This window comes from Paroedura picta, chromosome 17 (genome assembly GCF_049243985.1).
Source record: "Paroedura picta isolate Pp20150507F chromosome 17, Ppicta_v3.0, whole genome shotgun sequence".
In the NCBI taxonomy this organism is placed as follows: domain Eukaryota; kingdom Metazoa; phylum Chordata; class Lepidosauria; order Squamata; family Gekkonidae; genus Paroedura; species Paroedura picta.
The window spans coordinates 17,692,496-17,715,150 of record NC_135385.1 but is presented as its reverse complement, the minus strand read 5'-3'; the positions used below and the strand labels follow the sequence as shown (position 1 = coordinate 17,715,150).

Below are 22,655 nucleotides of genomic sequence, written 5' to 3'. Positions count from 1 at the left end.
GCAGCCAATGGGAACAGCATCCTGTTTAACTTTTGGCCAAGCCCAGCCATTTTGTTCACACCATTCAAAAACAACAGAGCTGTGCCCCTCTAACTTTCTCGTTGACACTTGTGAGTAAGTGCTGCTTAGAGAGTTTTCCAGGGCCTGCATTTCTACTGCTTTAGCTAGTCACCCCCTTTGTTCTTTTTTGGTTATTGCTCATCATGTTCCATCATGTTTTCAACAAAGGCTCCCAACTTCTCTCCAGCCCTTCAAGTCTTCTTATCGATGGGAGTTCCAGGCTGTCATTAGGAGTGTGTGGCATATGAAAAAGCCATGTAACCCGCTGTATCTCCTGATTTATTTTGCTCTGTGAACACATGTTTAGTAGCCGTTATTCTACTGACGTTTTAGGTCTACCATTTTTTGTCTAAGCTTTCCCCCTTAACCCCAGAAGAGAACAGCAGAAGCCACTATGTGATGATAGAGAACAGCGTTCTGCAAACGTTCCCCTTCGGTTCTGCTACACCAGGGGTAGTCAAACTGCGGCCCTCCAGATGTCCATGGACTACAATTCCCACGAGCCCCTGCCAGCGAATGCTGGCAGGGGCTCGTGGGAATTGTAGTCCATGGACATCTGGAGGGCCGCAGTTTGACTACCCCCGTGGTACACGAAGAGAGATGGCTCAAGTCCCAGGCCCGGTAAAATTATTGTTTCAACACACAAAAAGAGAGGCCTCTGTGCTTGCTTGAAAGTTTTATTGACAACTGGTTGGTCCCAACACACAAAATAGCACTAGAAACACAATAAAGCTGTCCAAATGAAAGTAGACAAATTAAGGAGGAAGACGGGCATTTTCCTCCTTAATCCTATTCCACCCAGTGTGAACGTACGTGTGTGTGTGTGTGTGTGTGTGAAGGTGAGAAGCTGAAGTGTGTCAGTGATTTTTCCTTTTCTTTTTTTTTGGAACTTGTCAAGAATCAAAACCAGCGCGCTGCAAATTAAAGAATTTCATAGTCTTCATCTTTCGCCCCAAATCAGTTAAGTCCATTATTGTGACAAGGCTTACACTGAATTCACTGGTCTGACTCTGAAAAAAACAAAACAAAACAAAAAAACAAAAAACAAAATCCCGCTGAGGAGTAATCCTACAATTTTCAAAACTGGTTCGGATCAGAATGACACATGAGTCCAAAAAGTCGCTGCCCTCTACAGACGGCCGAAACCTGCCTTCAAGTACCTAACAGCACCATTAGTACTTTCACCAAAATCTGGGCCTAGTAAAGCATCCAGGCGATTTGCATTTCCTGCTCAAAACAACAGCTGTTCCTATAAATATGAGATTCCCCCCCCCCCCCACAGTTGATCAGGTCAATTTTTTCATGTGGCCTGTAAAACGTGGTGGAAAGGTGTTGCCGTTTAACAGTTAAAAAGAAATTCTAAAAGAGCATCTTGTTCCTATAAACTCCATCCCTACCGAGGAACTGTAAGGACGTGAAACACACTGTGCGCCTTGACATGATCTTAGGGCAAAAACTTCCAGCGTTTCTTTCACATTCATAATGGCTATAAACACTCAGTATTGTTCATACTCAGCTTTGTTTAAAAGGTATGTTTCTTTTCTTTTTTAAACAAAAACTCATTTTTGTTAAAAAAAAAATCTATAGCCATTTGAGTGGCTTTTTTCCCCCAGGTGCTGGCTGTGAAATCCGAGCCCACTTTGCATCTTCCTTATACATTACAAAATATAATTATCCCCACCCCCGCCCCCTTCGGGAAAAAAAAGTCCGTTCAGCCAGTGGAAACCATTGGTAGAGGTTCTTTCTGGTTTACAAGCACTGAGAATCCCTTGCTTGGCAAATACAATCCATTGTAAGTGCCAAGTTTACCCAGTGTGGGTATAAAAACTTTGGTCAGAAGACGTTTTCACTCTTCTTTGAAGGTTGAAGGACCCCACTGGCTTGCCCCTTCCTACAAAGGCTGGCCTTTCTAAAAGCCAACAAAAATGCCACAATAAGAAAAAGGAGGAACGCTCGAAGTCAACATCGGAATAAAAACCAGACACAGTTAAAAATCAAATTAAGCTTCCCGTTTACTTTTATGTTTAAAAAAATCAGAAAAGAAACAAGGTTAGGCGTCATAACCTTGGCGATTCCACGGACCGCTCACATCTCTGGGCCTGTGGAAGTAGCAGGGCTACTCTTCAGTCTTAAAAGGCTCCCATCCAGACCTTGTTGCAATGTGTCATTTATGCATTTAAATGCATAATCGTGAAATATTATCAAAATACTCCCCAGTAATCTCATTAACAGATGCAACAAGCTGCATATTCAGAATGCACAACACAAAGCCTCATCTCTCTCTCTCTCTCTCTCAATCCAGCTCAACTTCATCAACTCGGAGAACTCATAAAAGGGAAGCTTAAAATATCCTCCACTTCCGACAAAATTCCTTGACAGAACCAGAGCATTGTTACTGAAGGCATTAAAAAGGGGGGGGGGGGGAGAGGTGTTCTATTTGTAATGAAGCAACATAATCTTCTACAGGCATCTTCCAAAATGAGTCTCATTACAAGCCATCAGAAATATTGCAAGCCCTGCTTGCCCTCATCGATTCAGTCCCGAAGGCCCCACTGCAGGCTTCGTTCTAATCTAACGATTATTTTTTTAAAAAAACTGGGGTTTTTTTGCAAAACCGGACCCTAGATTAATACTGCCTGGAAAGAAATACAAATCAGAACCGGCCAACAGGTCAAAGAATGCTAGAGGCAGGATGACATGACCGATGAGGTGTCAGAAACGTCTGCCCTAATTCATCCTTGCCCCAAATTCAAATGGTTTAGTGTTTGGCTTTTTTTGTTGGCTTGAAGGTCAAATGTTTAGAAATCTGTCCAGCTGAATTCAGTGTAAGTGAGCCAAAACCTCCTCAAAGGCAATCCAATGGCTACGAAAGAAACACATGATGCTCCAAATTTCGGATTTAAAACATATTAAGGTTAGCCAAAATCAAATCATTTCCTCGTGCAGTCTAACTGCATGTTTCCCTTTCAGAATGCAACAGATTTAAAGCTTAGTTATAGGGGCAAGTGAGAAATTTGCTGCCAATTTTACTCTGTTTTTATGCTGCTTTTTGGCTGGGCTGTCCATGGCTTCTTTGCTTGGTTCAGCCAATGGGCAGGGAGGTACTGGTGGAATTTCTGCAGCATCAGGCGCTGGGGGGATGTGGCTTACTTCTTCTTTAACTTCTGAAGGACCAACAGCCTTCTCCATGTCTTCTGTTAACGTCACTGTCTCTAAAAGGAAAAAGGAGACCAATGCATGATTTGTAAACGTCTGTAGCCTTCTTGCCAATGCAATGACATCAATACAGTTTCTGAGAAAGATGTACTAATATCCCAATGGTGTAAATGAGCTGTGAATGCATGAGCCTCATGTCAGACTTGTTACTATTGCATCTGGGCCCCTGACGCTAGGAAGCATGGAAGATCTGAGGAAATAAGACTGCCAACATGTGCAGTGTCAAAAAAGGAACACTGAAATGTAAAAGGTTGTTTGAATACAGTAAAAACCAACCAGCACGCATGGCCAGGAAAAAAAAACGCAACAGAATTTCTCTTTTTTTGTGCTGGAAACCTTGATTCCCCTCCTCCCCATTTAAATCTTTCGCCGAAGGAGGAGAGATAAAAATAAGTGGAAACTTGCGTTCTTCCTAAAGTTGTTTGTCACACATGGGGAAGAAGTTTATAGAGTAGCTACTGGTATTCTACATCTTCTCTGTGGCCCTTTTCAAAGAGAGCCAGTTTGGTGTAGTGGTTAGGAGTGTGGACTTCTAATCTGGCATGCTGGGTTCGATTCTGCGCTCCCCCACATGCAACCAGCTGGGTGACCTTGGGCTCGCCACGGCACTGATAAAACTGTTCTGACCGGGCAGTGATATCAGGGCTCTCTCAGCCTCACCTACCCCACAGGGTGTCTGTTGTGGGGAGAGGAATGGGAAGGCGACTGTAAGCCGCTTTGAGCCTCCTTCGGGTAGGGAAAAGCGGCATATAAGAACCAACTCTTCTTCTTCAGTAATCTCAGGGCTCTCTCAGCCTCCCCTCCCTCACAGGGTGTCTGTTGTGGGGAGAGGAATGGGAAGGCGACTGTAAGCCGCTTTGAGCCTCCTTCGGGTAGGGAAAAGCGACATATAAGAACCAACTCTTCTTCTTCTTCTTCTTCTTCTTCTTCAAATACACAAGGAAACAGAGGCACGTTGGTGCATCTGGAAGTGGGCATACATGCACATGCGCTGCAGCCAGCCCATCCGAGTTAAGGAGAATGGTTCCAGAAGGTTTCCATCTAAAGAGAAGGCCATTTTGTACAAGAACTTGACATTGTTTCCAAAAGGATTGAAAAAAAACTAAACATTTCTGCCTTACAGAAAGGCATCTAAAATTGACTTTCAAAAATGCCCAACGAATGCATTCCGTATGAAGTATTGTTCATAACAGCGACGTATGCCAATAAAGGTTTGTTGAGTCTTCATAACAGCAAAAGTATTTTGGATGCCGTTCACCAATGACAAAGTGAATTCCCACACAGCATATGCAAGACACCAGTGTTCCATACGCTAGTGAGTTTTGCTCTCTTGAGCTGGAAGGTCATTTCCCTCCTGACACAAGGAGGAGAGATACACCGTGAGGACTTTTCTCTTGAGGTTTAGGACACCTGAAAACTTTAAGCCTTCCAAGTTAAGCCTTTCCAAACCTGAATGAGAAGGAAGGATGTTTCATTCTGAAGGCAGATCAGGAAATTAAAGAGAGGCTTACTAAAAGAAGCAGAGAATCTTCCGGACACAGTTTGGGAGAAATACTCCTCATTCTTACCAGACAGGCTTGAGGGATGTTCTTCAAACCGAATGAGGTCTACTGATTCCAGAAGGACAGGATCCGGCCTCAGCTGTGGGGAGGGGAGGCACGAGGGGACCGGCTCACACAACAGGTCAATGGGAGATGTGTTTGTCAGGCAAAGCAGCTCCTGCTCGGTATAATTTGAAACTGCAGAAAAACAGGAGGCACTATTTAGAAATTCATGTCTCATGGAACAAAGTGGAGCCGCCCCTTCACTTTGCATATCACTCTTCTGATCTTTTTTCTCGTCCCGAACAGGGCCCCCAAATGCTAACAGAGTTTGCTTCGTGCAAGGAGTTGATCATGTGACATTTCAGCTCATGGCCTCTGACCCCTCATCTTCACAGGGTGTGTGTGTGCGTGTGTGTGAGAATGCACACAGCACCTTCACAGTTCCACGTGAACCGCCCTGAGCCCCAGGGGAGGGAGGCATACAAATATAATAATAAATAAAAACAAATCAAATCAATAGCAGGGCTAGAGCTCCAGGCCACATGTCCTGAGTGACAGCTTTCTAGAAAAGCCCTGGCCAATAGGATTATGTTGCTTTGTCCAAGCCACACAAGAGGCAGAACGATAGCCAATGGGTTGGCCACATTTGGCCAGATCCCACAGATCCAGTTCTGCTAACACTGGAGGGGCTGATTCTGTGAAGGCTCAAGGGGGTGGCAGGTGACAGTGGATGAGCGATTGGGTTGTGAGTGTCCTGCATAGTGCAGGGGGTTGGACTAGATGACCCAGGAGGTCCCTTCCAACTCTATGATTCTATATTAGTGAAACGGGTCCAGCCCATGAAGCTCTGTCTATTCATATCAAGAGAAGGAGCTGCTAAGCGCCTCAACACGCTGTTTGGTTTCTGATCATCCCTCACAGCCACAGGATTTAACCAACAAGACCGCCAGCAAACTGCTCACATTACCTGTATTTGGTGACTCCGCTTTCAGCTCCAAAGCCTGGCCCAAGCTTGGCACGTCATTGGCGTCTCCGTCGTGGTCAGCAAACTGGGGGCCCTGATTCTCGTCCGCGAGAGGAAGGCCAGGCGAGCTAAAACGGGCTGCAGGAAGGCAAACGGGTTGGCAACGCTGACCTTGTAACAAAAGCATGCTTGCGTGCAGAAAGCTACTCCAGGAAAGCCAGGGCAATGGGGAAATCACTTACTTTTCATATCATTCTTAAGGACGACGATTCTCTTGTGCCCGTGGCCTTTAATCCAGACGACCTGAACAGTGACAAAAAAAGTCTCGTGTGAAAACCCACAGGGTTGATTCCCAGCACAATTTCCTCAGTGTTAAAGTTCTCCGTTCTCATTTGGCTTTCTTGGCATCCCTTAAGGCAGGGGTAGTCAACCTGTGGTCCTCCTGATGTTCATGGACTACAATTCCCACGAGCCCCTGCCAACAAATGCTGGCAGGGGCTCGTGGGAATTGTAGTCCATGAACATCTGGAGGACCACAAGTTGACTACCCCTGCCTTAAGGTATCAAATTCCACCCTGGATTAGATTCCCTGAGTTTAAACACATTCAACACTATATGGGACAGAAAAGGCTCAATTTCCTCATTAATTTTATTTTCCTCCTGAAGAGAGTGGCTTGCAAAACGTATCGAATAACAAACTGGAAGGGGAAAAAAAAAACACAATTATATAAATAATCCTACCAGCAAAGCCTGGCCACCATAACTCAAGAGCAAATGTTTAAAAAAGCATTCTGAAACAAGGATGGTCTCGCAGTGCTTTCTAAAATCAGGCAAGATAATAGAGACAGAGAGGAGAACCATGCATGCCACCCTGAATGCCTTACAAGAGAGGATAATTTACTAGGCAGAGTGTATTCCACTGAGCTTCTCTTTATCTTATGAACTAGCTGCAAAGAGGGCAAAGAGGGAGGATGGGAGGTGGAGAGGGAGGGCCAATCAGGGTGCGGCCTGATTGGCCCTATTCCATCTCGGACAGGGAGGACAGTCTCCGCCCCCAGGCCTGTTTCGCAAATATATAAGAGGAACAACGGATACGGATGGAAGGGATCTGCAGTGCTCGGACAGATGCTTGGGAGAGAAGCTCTCCTTGGCAAGGAATAAACCTGCAAAAGGACAAGAACCCGCAAACTACAAACCGATGGAATTGCTCCCAAGAGTTCTTCAACACTGTTGTAGCCGTACGCCTTCGGATGCAGCATCTCCCCCGTGTATTTTATGTAGGCTGTTGAGAATTCGTGAAGGAAGATCTGTTGATAATGGTAGGTGTGAAGCAGACATCTCACCTTCTTGGCAAACACATACAGGTCTTTAAGCTTGACGTATTCTGCCTCATCATTGGTGAAGACCTGGGAAAGAAAGGTGACCTTGAACCTTCTACACCAGGGGTAGTCAAACTGCGGCCCTCCAGATGTCCATGGACTACAATTCCCAGGAGCCCCCTGAAAAGAGCCAGTGAATCTGCGGGTCTGTCACAGCACACCTCACCAGGGGTTCTCTCTGTCCAGGCTGGTGCACGGCCAAAACCTTTGAAAAAGGGCTCTTTTGAACACAGCTTCATCAACCTTTGAGGAAACTGGTGACAAAAAGAGCAGACAGTTCTGCTGTATGAACCCCGTGGCATATAAGTCACAGAGAATGGCCATTTATCAGCGCCGTTTGCTGGCAGGGGCTCCTGGGAATTGTAGTCCACGGACATCTGGAGGACCATGCTGGCTGGGGCTCCTGGGAATTGTAGTCCATGAACATCTGGAGGACCATGCTGGCAGGGGTAGTCAACCTGTGGTCCTCCAGATGTCCATGGATTACAATTCCCATGAGCCCTTGCCAGCATTTGCTGGCAGGGGCTCCTGGGAATTGTAGTCCACGGACATCTGGAGGACCATGCTGGCTGGGGCTCATGGGAATTGTAGTCCATGGACATCTGGAGGACCATGCTGGCAGGGGTAGTCAACCTGTGGCCCTCCAGATGTCCATGGATTACAATTCCCATGAGCCCTTGCCAGCATTTGCTGGCAGGGGCTCCTGGAAATTGTAGTCCACGGACATCTGGAGGACCATGCTGGCTGGGGCTCCTGGGAATTGTAGTCCATGAACATCTGGAGGACCATGCTGGCAGGTGTAGTCAACCTGTGGTCCTCCAGATGTCCATGGATTACAATTCCCATGAGCCCTTACCAGCATTTGCTGGCAGGGGCTCCTGGGAATTGTAGTCCACGGACATCTGGAGGACCATGCTGGCAGGGGTAGTCAACCTGTGGCCCTCCAGATGTCCATGGATTACAATTCCCATGAGCCCTTGCCAGCATTTGCTGGCAGGGGCTCCTGGGAATTGTAGTCCACGGGCATCTGGAGGACCATGCTGGCAGGGGCTCCTGGGAATTGTAGTCCACGGACATCTGGAGGACCATGCTGGCAGGGGCTCCTGGGAATTGTAGTCCATGAACATCTGGAGGACCATGCTGGCAGGGGTAGTCAACCTGTAGTCCTCCAGATGTCCATGGATTACAATTCCCATGAGCCCCTGCCAGCATTTGCTGGCAGGGGCTCCTGGGAATTGTAGTCCATGGACATCTGGAGGACCACAGGTTGACTACCCCCTGCTCTACAGCCTTCCCACACAAGAGGCAACAGGTCACGTTCCTCACCTCAACGAAGTAAGGCATGCTCATGAGAAGCTCAGTAAAGGTCATGAAGCCATATTCACATGGATTGAGGATGGTGTTTTGGGAGGTTTCATACTGCTTTTTCAGCTGCTCCACAGAGACGCAGGAGGCATCATCCAGAGTCATCAGCAGCACCAGGAGCTGAGCAGTCAAGGTCCGGAGAGACTTTCGGTTTATAAGCTGGATCTGTTTAACGGAATCCACGTCCACCACCTGGAAAAAAAAAATATTTGAATGAAACTAAAATAAATCCGAACATACTAGAGGACTGGAGGGCCAACGAGCAGGGACATAGTTTAGAACAGTGGTTCTCAACCTGGGGGTCGGGACCCCTTTGGGGGGTGAACGACCCTTTCACAGGGGTCGTGGCAGGGCAAGCAGCTTGGTCGGGGGGGGGTGCCATCCACACAACAGCCTTGCGGGGTAGATCGAGATAGAGCGTTCGTCTGTCTGGAGCAGCGGAAAAGAGCGAGATGGGCATGGTGGGACAAGAGGCAGAACAGAACTGAGAAACCCCGGGGGGAAAAAAAAACAATTTATCTACAATCCTGAACCATGGATCTTCACGCCATTGGTCAATTTTGGTTTAATTTCTGTGAAAGAACCCTTGCATCCGATTATGGTTGGGGGTCACCCCATATTAAAGGGTTGCCAGCATTGGGAAGGTTGAGAACCACCGGTTTAGAAAGTCTTAGCTCAGTTCGACGGATGGGGGCAGGGAAGAGGGTCAAAAGAGGTTTTTGCAGGAAAAGAGGGTGTCATTCGAGAATCTTAGCTGGCATCGCTACACTACTTCCGAAGAAAACAGAAACGTAATCTTCGTTGGTCTCAAAGGTGCTACTGGACTCTTGATGTGAGTTTTCCAAGAAATCCATAAATATATAGTTTATTCCCCCACTGTACACTCTCAAGCATCTTCTGCAATACTATTTCACCACCTTGCAAGTTTACACTTAAACACAATTAACGGAAAACCTAGCGCCTGAAAAAGCACGAGAGGCTGGACTGAGGCAATGTTAAGGAAGCCCTAACATTTATTTATAATTAGACTCTTGGACCAGCCAGCTCGTGGTGGTTTACATCGAAAACCATAAAATACTAAAATACAATCCCCCACACAACCGGCAAAACTACCATCTTGCCGACAAAACTATACAACAGATGGTGGGAACAATATCTACCCCTGACCCCCCAAGCACCTCAACCCTTCTGTTCAGAGTTGTGATGTTCCAATCGGTGTCACCAGGCAATGTTACCCCGGGGGGGACGGGACCAGTTTCAACTGGGGGGGGGCCTGATATGATTACCCCGGTCTCCAACCTGGCCTCAACCAAACGCCTGGCGGAAGAGCTCCATTTTGCAGGCCCCGCAGAGCCCAGAGATTTCCGTCAATGGAGCAATTAAATGACACTTCAGACAAGGCCGCGTCCTTAAAGCTTCATGACAAAACACCGAGCAGCTGGCCCTTTAAGCCGTGAAGCCTATTCTATAATCAGACTGCCCTGGTCTTGGCAGGCTCACCTTGACGACATGGGAGAGTTTCTGCATCAGAGCCGGAACGGAGCCAACGTTGTAGTCTTGGAGGCGCAAGGGGTAGCCAAATGTCTTCGCGTACTCGGTGAGCGTATCTGCCATCGTAAGGCATTTGTCCTTCTGAGCGCGGAGCAGTTTGACAAACTGGGCCGCCAGTGCTTTGACCTGCTCGACTTCCGTCAGCGTGAGAACTTTCTCTTCTCCGCAGGCCAAGATCTGAGGGAGGAACTGAGCTCAGTCAGAAAGCGAGGGGGGATCTGGGGGAAGGCAAGGTTCGAATGCCGAGGAACATCAGTCAAATACGCTGGTTTTCCTTTGTCATTTCACTGAAGATTCAGGGCACCCCAGATTAAGCACTGGCTCAGGTGTTAACATAAAGAGCTAAGCACCTCTGAAAGCTAACTTTTAAACCTTTTAAATCTTCCCATAGCATAGAGCAGGGGTAGTCAAACTGCGGCCCTCCAGATGTCCATGGACTACAATTCCCAGGAGCCCCCTGCCAGCATTCGCTGGCAGGGGGCTCCTGGGAATTGTAGTCCATGGGCATCTGGAGGGCCGCAGTTTGACTACCCCTGGCATAGAGCAACACTGCAACCTCTTCAACACTTGTCAACTGAACAGGAGAGTGTATGACAGCAAAGACACACAGGGCTGATTTGCAGTCCCGGGTCACCTGTGAACATTTACACGGGAACCTTTTTTCCTGTTGTGTTTCTACACCAACCTCTACATGGTATTTCACAGGTGAGTTCTCACTGCTTCATTCAAGGAGCTCAGGGGGCATTGCGAAGAGATGTGGGCTCGGGTATTAGACGGGGAAGCAAAACTGCACAGATTCCCTTTTGAAGCACACACAAGCAGCCACCACTGAAATAATCAGGTGGGCATAACTGGGCCAGCACAAATCCTGCAGGATTCAACACAGGTGACCCTGCGGGGACAGAAAGCCTATGTGCTGATACAGATAGTCAGGGGAAACGCGCCTTCCCCAAGATCTATTCCTTCTTCATATTTTGCGCTATTAGAGGAATGGGAAGGCGACTGTAAGCCGCTTTGAGCCTCCTTCGGGTAGAGAAAAGCAGCATATAAGAACCAACTCTTCTTCTTCTTCAGTAATATCAGGGCTCTCCCAGCCTCACCCACCCCACAGGGTGTCTGTTGTGGGGAGAGGAAAGGGAAGGCGACTGTAAGCCGCTTTGAGCCTCCTTCGGGTAGGGAAAAGCGGCATATAAGAACCAACTCTTCTTCTTCTTCTATTATAGGATGGCTCTATCAAGTATTTAAGGACGAGTGCCTTGGGGTAAGGCAGACACGCCACACTGGATTGGGTGCCAGCCCACATTCAAACGAACCCGTGCAACTATAAAAGACATAAACATTTTAAGATCAAAGTATAGGATTTTAAGGCTGCGCCAGAAATACCTACGACTTACCTGCAAGACCTCTGGTATGGCTTCAAAGAGCTCAAGGAGCTTGGTGAACCCATAATAGGCAAGCTTGCACTGGCGACCAAAGTGATGGTGGTAAGATGGTATAAATTTATCAAAAGGCATGCGGAAATAGGACTGATGGCGCAGGAGGTCAACGACCTCCTTTGAGAACTGCTTTGTTCTCTCAATTTCCTCCTTGGTACGTTCTGCATGGGGAAGGAACACACAACAGAGTAGCTGAAAGGCAGCGCAGAGAAGAAGAGTGTTAATCTGGAAGCCTCTTCACCCTTAATTGGCCTAGTTAAGCCTCCATCTTTGACCACAAATGGATTTGTAAAGCAATAAACATCTATTTTATAATTTTTATATACCGCCCCACCCTTGCAGCTCACGGTGGTTTACACTGAAACTTTCATAAGTTTCATAAGAGAGCCAGTTTGGTGTAGTGGTTAGGAGTGCGGACTTCTAATCTGGTATGCCGGGTTCGATTCTGTGCTCCCCCACATGCAGCCAGCTGGGGGACATTGGGCTCAACACAGCACTGATAAAACTGTTCAGACCGGGCAGTGATATCAGGGCTCTCTCAGCCTCACCCACCCCACAGGGTGTCTGTTGTGGGGAGAGGGAAGGGAAGGTGAATGGAAGCCACTTTGAGCCTCCTTCGGGTAGGGAAAAGCGGCATATAAGAACCAACTCTTCCTCTTCTTCTTCTTCGTAATACCTTTCTTGCTATCAGTAGACAGTACGGAATCAGATGGATCAGTGGTCCAACAGTTTTTTTTTTTAATATCCAGAGTTGATTTAACAAACTGCAGGGACGTAAAGCAGGTTGGAGTCCAAGATCGCCTACCGCAAACCTTCAATTAACTTTAAAAATGTCATTCAACCCACAGTGCTTGCCCTCGAAAGCTCACGCCTTGAATAAATCTTTGTTGGTCTTAAAGGTGCCAACTGGACTCTGCTTTTATTTAACCCACTTGGCATTCATGAGCACCAAACGTTATATGGCCCCCTAAACAAAAAATTTACGATACTCAAAAAAGGACATACGTACCTCTTTTGGGGATACAGATTACCATTTCATTCTCCTGCTGAGACAGACAGATTGTATTATCTGGAATTTCCGATACGAGATCAACCAATTCACACACTCCGTACTCGGTAACGTCCCAGTCTTTTGAGAAGCACCTAGAAGTTTCAGGAAGAAATGTGTTCTAAAACAACGTTTTGGGGTGCTCAGATAATTTATTTTAAACCCTTTTAATGTTTACAGCCTTGGAGACCCTGCTCGGGTGGAAAGGCGGCACAGACATTTTTTAAATGAATATAGTTGATGTGCAGATTTTTCAGTGACTTCAAGGCAAATCGATCAGAGAACTTCCAGGTGTCTGACTTCGGAGGTAACTTGCATGTCTTTGTCAGGAAACCCTTAGTTCTTGACCCTTTGTTCATTCGTGCTCCCGGATCGCCCGCTGGGTTATGGCACCTCCCTGGGTCCTCTCCTCAGTGCCCCCCCCCTCCTTTGCTTGCATCCAAGGCTTTTTCTTGCATTTAAGGCTTATTCCTTATTGCTCAGTTTCAAGGCTGATTCCTCCAGCTAGGCAGTCTAAACAACAGACGGCAGCCTGAGCGGATTTTGGCACCTCTGAGATCAGAGACCACTATTGCTCTTTTCCTGTGTGGACCCAGGTTCCCGCCAAAAGCCAATTCCCTGCTCCCCTCCCCAAGCCCAGGTATATATTGTAAGTGAACCCCCCATCCTGTCAAGATTCCTGGTACAGAGAAGATGGATCAATTTATGGAACACTGATTACTGGTTTTTCATTTATTGTTGAATTGTTGTCTTATTCGTGTCCGTGTATTAGGATACTTCTAGTGTTCTTTATAAAGCAGTTAATAAAGGTAAAGGTATCCCCTGTGCAAGCACCGAATCATGTCTGACCCTTGGGGTGACGCCCTCTAGCGTTTTCATGGCAGACTCAATACGGGGTGGTTTGCCAGTGGCTTCCCCAGTCATTACCGTTTACCCGCAGCAAGCTGGGTACTCATTTTACCGACCTCGGAAGGATGGAAGGCTGAGTCAACCTTGAGCCGGCTGCTGGGATCGGACTCCCAGCCTCACGGGCAGAGCTTCAGACAGCATGTCGGCTGCCTTACCACCCTGCGCCACAAGAGGCTCTAAAGCGGTTCATAAATTAGCATTAATTTTAAAAACAAACACTGTAACCAGGTGCCCCTTCGCTTACCAATGATAAGCCTGCAGAAACTCTCTCACGACGACTTGTTTGCTCGCTTGAGACTTGAGCAGTTTCAGTAAGTCTTGAGTAAACCGTTTCACTTGGGCCCTGTGTGTTAAAGTTAACAGGCGCTTGGTGCCTATCCCGAGAATCTGAAAGGAAAATTAAACGTTGCGAACCGCTCTGCACGAGAGGAAGAGATCACGGTTGAACTGTTCAGACACAGCCATTTTGAGCGTTCGAATTACAGGAGTTCATCTACACATACACACAGCTGCAATGGGCATGGTTAAGTCATGCAGATTCTTTATACCAGCACTGTTGATGGACTTTCACCACCGTCTAAACCAGGGGGAGTCAACCTGTGGTCCTCCAGATCTTCATGGACTGCAATTCCCACGAGCCCCTGCCAGCATTTGCTGGCAGGGGACTGTGGGAATTGAAGTCCATGAACATCTGGAGGACCACAGGTTGACTACCCCTGGTCTAAACCTCCCCGTGCTTTTTATAACCCTCCTTTACATCTAGCATATACTGGGGGGCGGGGGGGGGGACTGGTTGGAAGTACAGCGGCCACTGCGACAAAAACACAAGATTGAACTCACTTGCAGCACGTGAGGTACAGCTTCAAGCAACTCCATCAACTTGGAGTACCCGTAATCGGAGACGCGGCATTGCTTTGCAAAATGATGGTGGTACATTGGGATGAATTTGCTGATGGGCAAGAGGCAGGACGGCTGGTTCTTAAGCAGGTCGATCACTTCTCGGCTGAACTGGATGAGCTGTGGGTGGCCCACGGGACTCTTGGAACGCAGCAGCCAAGGATCTAAGAGGGGGAGAAGAACCACGCACGAACTGTGCCGTCACCCGAGCGAGGACGCCAACGGGACGTAACACAAGCAACGCTGCAAAGACGTTAGAAGAGGAACACGACCGATTCGGCAGACGGCTACGGACTGAAAAGTGAAGTGAAAAAGCATCTTACGGGGGCCCAATAATAAGAAGATCTGCGGTTCAATAGCAGAGTAGCTGCTTGGCTACACAGAAGGTGCCAGGCTCAAATCTTGTTCTCTCCATTAGAAAATATCTCGAAGGAGGTGGCCTCTGTCTGAAATACTTGAAACCCACTGCTAGTCTGAATAGACCAGGGGTAGTCAAACTGCGGCCCTCCAGATGTCCATGGACTACAGTTCCCAGGAGCCCCTGCCAGCATTCGCTGGCAGGGGCTCCTGGGAATTGTAGTCCATGGACATCTGGAGGGCCGCAGTTTGACTACCCCTGGAATAGACTGTGCTAACTGTGACAGACCACGGACAGCCTCAGTACAGGACAGCCTCATGCTTCATGCATGCAAAAAAAAAAAATCCACAGGGTTTGGGATTTAAGAACATATTACCAGCATGCCCAGGGGATTCTACATAGCCAGAAGTATTTCTCCCCTGCTCACTCTTCTCCTTTGAACTGCTGACTTCTTTTATCATACTGCAAACTTCTTTGGACACTATGGAAAGCTTTTTAAAATTTTTCAAAGCGTTTCTTTCAGAGGAAGACGCCCTTCGGGAAGGGAGGGGGAGAGGGATGCCCCCCCCCACACAGCATTAAACCACATTGCACCACATAAAAAACATTGTTTTTTTGTATCCTGGTATAATACAATGCTACACATCCTTTTCTGGAAGCACCATTTTTCAGTGGAGCTCTGATTAAAAAAAACCCAGGTTAAAATGAAGTCATAGCCAGCTGGACGTAACCTGCACATTGCAAGAGTCGCTAGGCTCTTAAAATTCAATGCTTAGCAATTCCAAAGAACATCTGGCATTTTAAAAACCCCAGCTGCTAATTCACTGCTGGCACCACTCAACCCAGCCTCCTTGAAAGGAGCTAGAAGGACCACCGCGAAAGATCTGCATTGGGGTATTGCATTTCACTAGTAAATGTCAGTTTACTGAGCGTTCCCCCGTCCCCAAATGTCCTGGGTGCCATCAGAATGGCACAGTGGAGAAGAGGAGTATGCAGTGGGAGGAGGGAATTGGTAGAAATTGCTGCCCTTTCTTAAGAAACCTCAAGTATCCTTAAGTTTTCTTAACCTGCTTGTATACACTATATTGTTTTCCAGGCCCTGATGTTAGAATACAGTCTCCTTCATTCAAATGGGGCCTCATAAGCTAGGCAAGGTTGTGGGCGACTCTGCCTCCCACCCCACACACACCTTTGTATAAGATACCCTCTGGCCCTACACTATGGGGTGTAAACTGCACGGAGCTTTTATTCCAGCCCCAGGTCGATTCAGTCCCTGCCCTCTACACAGAATGCGATTTCCGTTTGGATTTGGGACGATTTAAAATTTCCTTCTGCAACAAGAAGGATTGATCCGGAGTGACCCTACCTTTATTGTGCGATATCTTTGAGTGCTTTTAACGCTCAATACATTTTAAAATTGCATTGTTTTGAATCTGGGCTCTCCTCCGTGGTAGAGGACCCGTGATTGGCTACAGGTGGTCATGCGACAAACTAGCCTTAAAGGAGAAGCCCCTAATTTCTCTCAACTTCTGTAGGTCTTGGGATTTTTTTTTCTGCCTTCTTCGATCCCCCCCATCAAGAAAAGAAAGGATTTTTTCCTTCCTCCTCTGACTTCTTGGATCCTCTCCCCCCTTCAAGAAAACAAAGAAAGAGTCTCCATTTGCCTCCCCCCACTCTTCTGAGCCTCTCTAACCATGTGCAGAACACTTTCCTGTTTCAATGGGGAGGAGGGGGGAGAGGAAGACCCGAGTTCAAATCGATCTGAATTCAACAGGACTTGACAATGAAATAAACAAAGTAAGTGCAGACTCTGCCTGGGACACAATGCCTCGCATGCAAAGGAGTAAGGTATCACGGGCCTCATTAACACCGGACAGCAACCAATGACAACTGGGGGGGAAAAAAGGTATAAAAGGCATACCTGTTGTTGGGGGCGGCGGCTTGTTGTGGATCCACTTTACAACTTTAATGCCGTTCTGCGTAGTGGCAATGTTGACGCCAGGAACACAGGTTATAAGGTGCTCCAGAGGGACCCCTCCCTGTCCTTCCTGCACCATTTCTAGATTGCGGAACTCTGACGCGTAGCAGTCAGGAAAGCTGGAAGAACAGACATCCTGAGAATGGCGAACCAAAGCGAAACTACTTCGTACACTATTCATTTATAAAGTTGGATATTATCCTGCAGTGATGCCAAAGAAGGCACCCACAAATTGGCAACGTTCATTTTTTAATTTTATTTACAGAAGAAGAAAATGAATAGGCCTCCTCCTCCAGAGACCTGGCTCCACAGGGCTCACCTCAGTAAAGGCACTGTTCCCTCGTGCGTTTGCAACAAACTATGCACTTGAGGCGCAAAGGTCTTCAGGGACAGGATCACAAAGGGAACTTTGTAGGAGTCGGGATCAAATACATGCTCACTAGGAACAAGAAAAACAACAACAACAGGTAATTCTTCTTGTTGACCTATCTCAAACAGACTCGAGGCAGATTCCTATTAAAAGAAAAATGCAACCCACCCTCAACGATACTGTAGCACTGGTAAACACACCAAGTCAACCTGCTAGATTAGGCCCACCATGTTCCTAGCATTATGCCTCCTACTGCAGTGGCCAGCAGTAGATCATGTTGTTACAGTTCAGGTTTGCGTCCTGACCTCAGCTCATACAATGCTGAATGTGAGTATTAAAGGTGAAGGTATCCCCTGTGCAAGCACCGGGTCATGTCTGACCCTTGGGGTGACGCCCTCCAGCGTTTTCATGGCAGACTCAATACGGGGTGGTTTGCCAGTGCCTTCCCCAGTCATTACCGTTTACCCCCCAGCAAGCTGGGTCCTCATTTTACCGACCTCGGAAGGAGGGAAGGCTGAGTCGACCTTGAGCCGGCTGCTGGGATCGAACTCCCAGCCTCATGGGCAGAGCTTTCAGACTGCATGTCTGCTGCCTTACCACTCTGCGCCACAGGAGGCTCTTTGCGCCACAAAGTATGAGTATGTGAATGTGAGTATTACTTCATAATAAATTAGCATGTCACTGCCAGCATGCAGAAGTCTTGGATATTTAGTCTCCATAAACGCAAACTTTTCCAAATTTCACTCAGAGGAGGAAACTGCTTCACAGCAATTGAACATTAAACGCCAGACGACTCCTCGGGGTATCATCCAGGGTCGTCCGTATCGGTGATCACCGAGGCAGCTGAGCAAATCCCTGGCATCCTCCCTTTAAAGAAAACTCCCCAAGTGTCAGCAGGATGCCTTGCCTTGTTGGCATTTCTCTCTGAACTGAGTGGTGAGTGACCGAGTCAGAAAGGCGGCTCACCTGAAGTCTTTGTTCACGCAGTGCTGTTTGCAAATGGGTTCGTGATATTCCAGCTCTTCGAATATGATCGGGCTGCAATTGGCAGAGGAGCCGTCGTGAGACTGGGACGATCCCAAAGGGCTCTGCCTGGCTTGACTGCTGGGGAGAAGACACACGAGCCGCCCGCTGCCTTGGTCACGGATCCCGACCACATCGGTTAACTTGTACAAGTCTGATACGTTCAGCTTGTGTCCAAACCTTTGAAAGACGGCAGGTTTAAGATAAGCTACAGGAAAGGAAATTGGGGAAGGGAAAGGAAGTAGCTGTCTGCCTGTCCATCAAGACAACAGGGGGTGGGGAGAACCACAAAGATCAAAATCGGCGCCACCTCTGACTCAAGTGGTAATATTTTTTACAGTTTTGCATTTAAAAAAAAATACTAACACGGTGAGCCATTTCAGAAACTTACTTTTTCTCATAGATGGCTGTAAATTTGAAGAGAGGCAGGCAACAAGCCGGAGCATCTTGAAGAATGGACATTGCTTCTGAACTGAAAAGGGAAAGGTTGGAGCATTACGGAAGGCAAGCGATTTCTAACTTTGACCGTTTATGCACTGGAGGTTTCATGCCGGGCTGCAGGCTGGAGTTTTAGTCATGGCAGGTTGCCCAACCTCTTCCTGCACCCACATGGGGGAGCATTTGGCCTGGGGCACATCATCCACCCCCTATCTGTCCTCCTGATAGGGGGATGGGGCAGTGAAGTTCCCAGTGCATAAACGGTCTTTGAGTCTGTTTTCTTCTTCTTTTAGAATTCTACTAGGACCACACTAGTACAGTACAGCTGTTCCTCGGGGGAATGGTTTAGATTCTTGGCTTGAGTCCCATGAAAAGGCCACCACAGCTGGCAGTGTGGAACCATGCCTCAGGTTCAAATGTTCCCTCCACCATGTGCTCCAATTCCACCTTTTACAGGCATATTACCATCTGGTGTTATACCCTCCAAAACAGCATACACTTGGCCTGGAAAATGGAATCTGATTGAGGAATCCTCATCTTGGTTCGCAGAGCAAGTACACCCCACAGCTTGTGGAGCTGAAAAGCTATTGGCAAACTGGGACATGCCCCAAAACAGGGGAGGGAAAATCAGATTGGTTCAAGACACAACCATGCAACGCCAAGCCAAAGGTTTCAGTTCATCTCAAAGGACTGCTACCTTCTGGCTTGTCACTGGTTCACTCATTGTAAGTGTGAAAGAATTCGTAAATGAAAAACAGACGCAGAATGAGTTGAAGTGCAACTACTTCCAGAAATACAACTCTTTTCCTATTGCTGTGAAGAACCGATCTCCGGTAATGGAATAAAAAAATCAGAGTCCAGTAGAACCTTTAAGGCTAACAAAGATTTATTCAAGGAGTGCTTGCGCTCGAAAGCTCACGCTTTTTGAATAAATCTTTGTTGGCCTTACAGGTGCTACTGGACTCTGATTTTATGGTGCTGCTTCAGACCAACACTGGCTACTCCTTTGAATCCAAGTAATGGAGAAAAACTTTTTTTTTTTTAACTCAAGCCAATTATACAACAAACAACCCAAATGCTCGACTTTTAAGAGCTGCTTTGACTTTACACCTGACTAGTTTTTTGGCTGAACTAAAACATTTCGAATCTTGCTACCACAGGCCAAAAGAACTGGCCTCCCTTAACCCTCTTGCTTTCAGCTGCTCTTTATATTATTAGTTCAGCAAAAAGGCTGTTTTTGTCCATTTTAAACTCTATATCAGGGATAGTCAAACTGCGGCCCTCCAGATTGTCCATGGACTACAATTCCCAGGAGCCCCTGCCAGCGAATGCTGGCAGGGACTTCTGGGAATTGTAGTCCATGGACATCTGGAGGGCCGCAGTTTGACTACCCCTGCTCTATATCCTCTGAGAAGCTCAATTCCCCAGGTGCCTCAAAAGATTTTCCTTTCACAGCTGTCCTTCTGCTTAACAGTTGCTCAGGTTAGTATAGGAAACCTATTTCAGCTGCTTCCACAACAATTTACCTAACTAAGGAAAGAGATTTATTGGCTGTCCCCGTAGCTAGTGAGACCTGGATCCTTTTGCTGCCGATTTTGCATCTGTGGAGATTGTTGACCGCGCTGATGGCTTCTTGGAGATTTTCCATTTGCACCACCGCCTTCAGCTGATAGTCGGTATGTGGGCTGAACTCTATGGTTTTCACCTGGAATAGACGGGACAGGCGTCATTCTACAACTGAAATCATAAATGACATAATATTCATTTTTTGCCTGCACGTCCACAAATGTTATTTTCGATATTGTTTTTCTATTTATTGTATTTGTTACCAACCCTTTCTCTTCTGACTCAGGACAGGGTACATTGTAATAAAACCATCCAGAATAATAAAATATATTAACTACAATAAATACTTAGAATCATAGAGTTGGAAGGGACCTCATGGGTCATCTAGTCCATGCAGGACACTCACAACCCTATTGCTCATCCACTGTAACTGGCCACCCCCTTGAGCCTTCACAGAATCAGCCTCTCCGTCAGATGGTTCTCCAGCCTCTGTTTAAAAATCTCCAAAGATGGAGAACCCACCACCTCCCGAGGAAGCCTGTTCCACTGAGGAACCGCTCTGACTGTCAGGAACTTCTTCCGGATACTTAGACGGAATTTCTTTTGCATTAATTTCATCCCACTGGTTTTGGTCCGTCCCTCTGGGATATTTAAAATTTCCCTCTAAGATATTCAACATTTCATCCACAATCTCCTATTCTAGTTTTTTGTGACAGGGAAGGAAAGAGGGAGCGGAGGAATCTTACCAGCCCCAGATAACGGACAGCTGGAGCTTTGATAGGGAGTCCAGCTCAACCTTGCGATGTTATAAGGCCTCAACCTATAGGCCTGAAAATTCCCTGGTTCTGGTTGAGGCCAGTCTGATCTCCTTCGGTTCAGCTTGACCTTAATGCCTTTTTGGTAGCTTGATCTGAATGCCCTTTGGGTGGCACACAGGGAATGGAAGTCCCTTAGGGACAATGGTCCCAGACCATTTAGGGCAGGGGTAGTCAAAACTGCGGCCCTCCAGATGTCCATGGACTACAATTCCCAGAAGCCCCTGCCAGCATTCGCTGGCAGGGGCTTCTGGGAATTGTAGTCCATGGACATCTGGAGGGCCGCAGTTTGACTACCTCTGATTTAGGGCTTTAGAGGTCATATCTAGAACCTTGAATCTGATCCGATCTCCAATCCATTTGAATAAACGGCTCAATAACAAAGCATTAAATGTTTTCTTTCTTTTAAATCAAACAGCCGCTGAACTGCATTGCACAGCAACTGCCTAGGTAAGCCACTAAGGAAGAATCAGCATGGACAAAAGCTAATGAGGAAGAATGAACTTGGATTCTGGAAGGGAAGATCTTGTCTCACTGACCTTTTAGAATGTTTTGAGGGGGCAAAAGGATGAGATGGGCCATTGGCCTGGTTCAGTATGGCTTCTCTTGTGTTCTTAAGAAAGAGAACCTCCTTTCTTGGCTATGTGACTATAGACTATGATTATGTGAGGAGAAACCGAAGACATTATGCATTTTATGGCGCTTACCTTGCCGTGCCTACAGAAGGTGTCTTGCAGAATCTGCTGCAGCTCTTTTCTAGACAGTCTGTAGTCCAAATTGCTGACCTGAATATCCGTCCCGTTTGCAAAAGGATCGGGACTTTCTGCGCTCCCAGTGTGGTTTATGATATTAAAAGTAAGTGGTGAAGATCTGTTTGAGAGGTTTGGAGACACACTCCTACGTGAAAGAGAGGGGGAGAACCTCTTAGAATCATTGGTCCCACAGATGTGTTTTATGTACACAACAACATGTCTCTCCAGACAATTCAAAAGCTATTCTTCAACATGTAGCAATGTCTCAAACAAATCAGATCCAAGTCCTGCAGCATAGGAACTGGAGTTGTATATTTTTGTTCAGAATAATCAGTGAAGCAATGCACATCTTGTACAATACACACACACACACACAATCACCTTCCCTTCTTCTGGGGGAGAAATACCTCGACTGACAAGCTACAATGGCCATGGAGAAGCAAAAAGCAGCATCCCAACCATGAAGGACGATGGCGACAGTAAAGCCGCTGACTCCTCCACTAAAAATAACAAAGCCGGCAACAAAAGACTTATGCAGAAAAACATAACCATATTAATTAGAAGCTCAAAAGACAACCCTCAGGATTAAATGTGTCCCAGGAACATCTGAGAGGCATTTAACGGGGCATGTGACCACGCATACTGAAGACTAATCTGCCTCATTCTCTGAGAAAATTACGGCTGCAAAGATTTCGGAGGTCTTCCTAAACTGATCCTTATGCCCGATTCCTCACTGGCCCCTAATTTGCCCTGCACGTTGGTGTTAACCTTTCAATTAATCTCAAAGGACTGCTACCTTCGGCTTACCTGTCCAGTTTCACGTGGCCAGGTACGGTCCGAGCAACACATACCTGCAAACACTCAGCTTACCAAAGAGAGGTAAGAAGAAGAAGAGTTGGTTCTTATATGCCGCTTTTCCCTACCCGAAGGAGGCTATAAGCGGCCTACAGTCGCCTTCCCTTTCCTCTCCCCACAACAGACACCCT

The 22,655-nt window shown here is 47.0% G+C and overlaps 1 protein-coding gene across 3 annotated transcripts in view; it reads right to left on the bottom strand.

Moving 5' to 3' along the window:
* Window positions 1–719: 719 nt before the first annotated feature.
* The window catches only part of MARF1 (meiosis regulator and mRNA stability factor 1), a 37,923-nt gene continuing 15,987 nt past the window's right edge, over window positions 720–22,655 (bottom strand). For all 3 annotated transcript variants that reach the window (XM_077316017.1, XM_077316019.1, XM_077316018.1), the window contains exons 11-27: window positions 21,625–21,814; window positions 20,063–20,241; window positions 18,490–18,570; window positions 18,042–18,278; window positions 17,025–17,144; window positions 16,649–16,824; window positions 14,313–14,533; window positions 13,717–13,859; window positions 12,525–12,658; window positions 11,474–11,676; window positions 10,029–10,256; window positions 8,490–8,720; window positions 6,981–7,190; window positions 6,027–6,087; window positions 5,788–5,922; window positions 4,845–5,015; window positions 720–3,272 (exon numbers count right to left, since the gene is read on the bottom strand). In XM_077316017.1, the coding sequence (XP_077172132.1) occupies window positions 3,043–3,272; window positions 4,845–5,015; window positions 5,788–5,922; window positions 6,027–6,087; window positions 6,981–7,190; window positions 8,490–8,720; window positions 10,029–10,256; window positions 11,474–11,676; window positions 12,525–12,658; window positions 13,717–13,859; window positions 14,313–14,533; window positions 16,649–16,824; window positions 17,025–17,144; window positions 18,042–18,278; window positions 18,490–18,570; window positions 20,063–20,241; window positions 21,625–21,814 (2,950 nt within the window). In that variant the 3' untranslated portion in view covers window positions 720–3,042. The remainder of the gene's footprint in view (window positions 3,273–4,844; window positions 5,016–5,787; window positions 5,923–6,026; window positions 6,088–6,980; window positions 7,191–8,489; window positions 8,721–10,028; window positions 10,257–11,473; window positions 11,677–12,524; window positions 12,659–13,716; window positions 13,860–14,312; window positions 14,534–16,648; window positions 16,825–17,024; window positions 17,145–18,041; window positions 18,279–18,489; window positions 18,571–20,062; window positions 20,242–21,624; window positions 21,815–22,655) is intronic.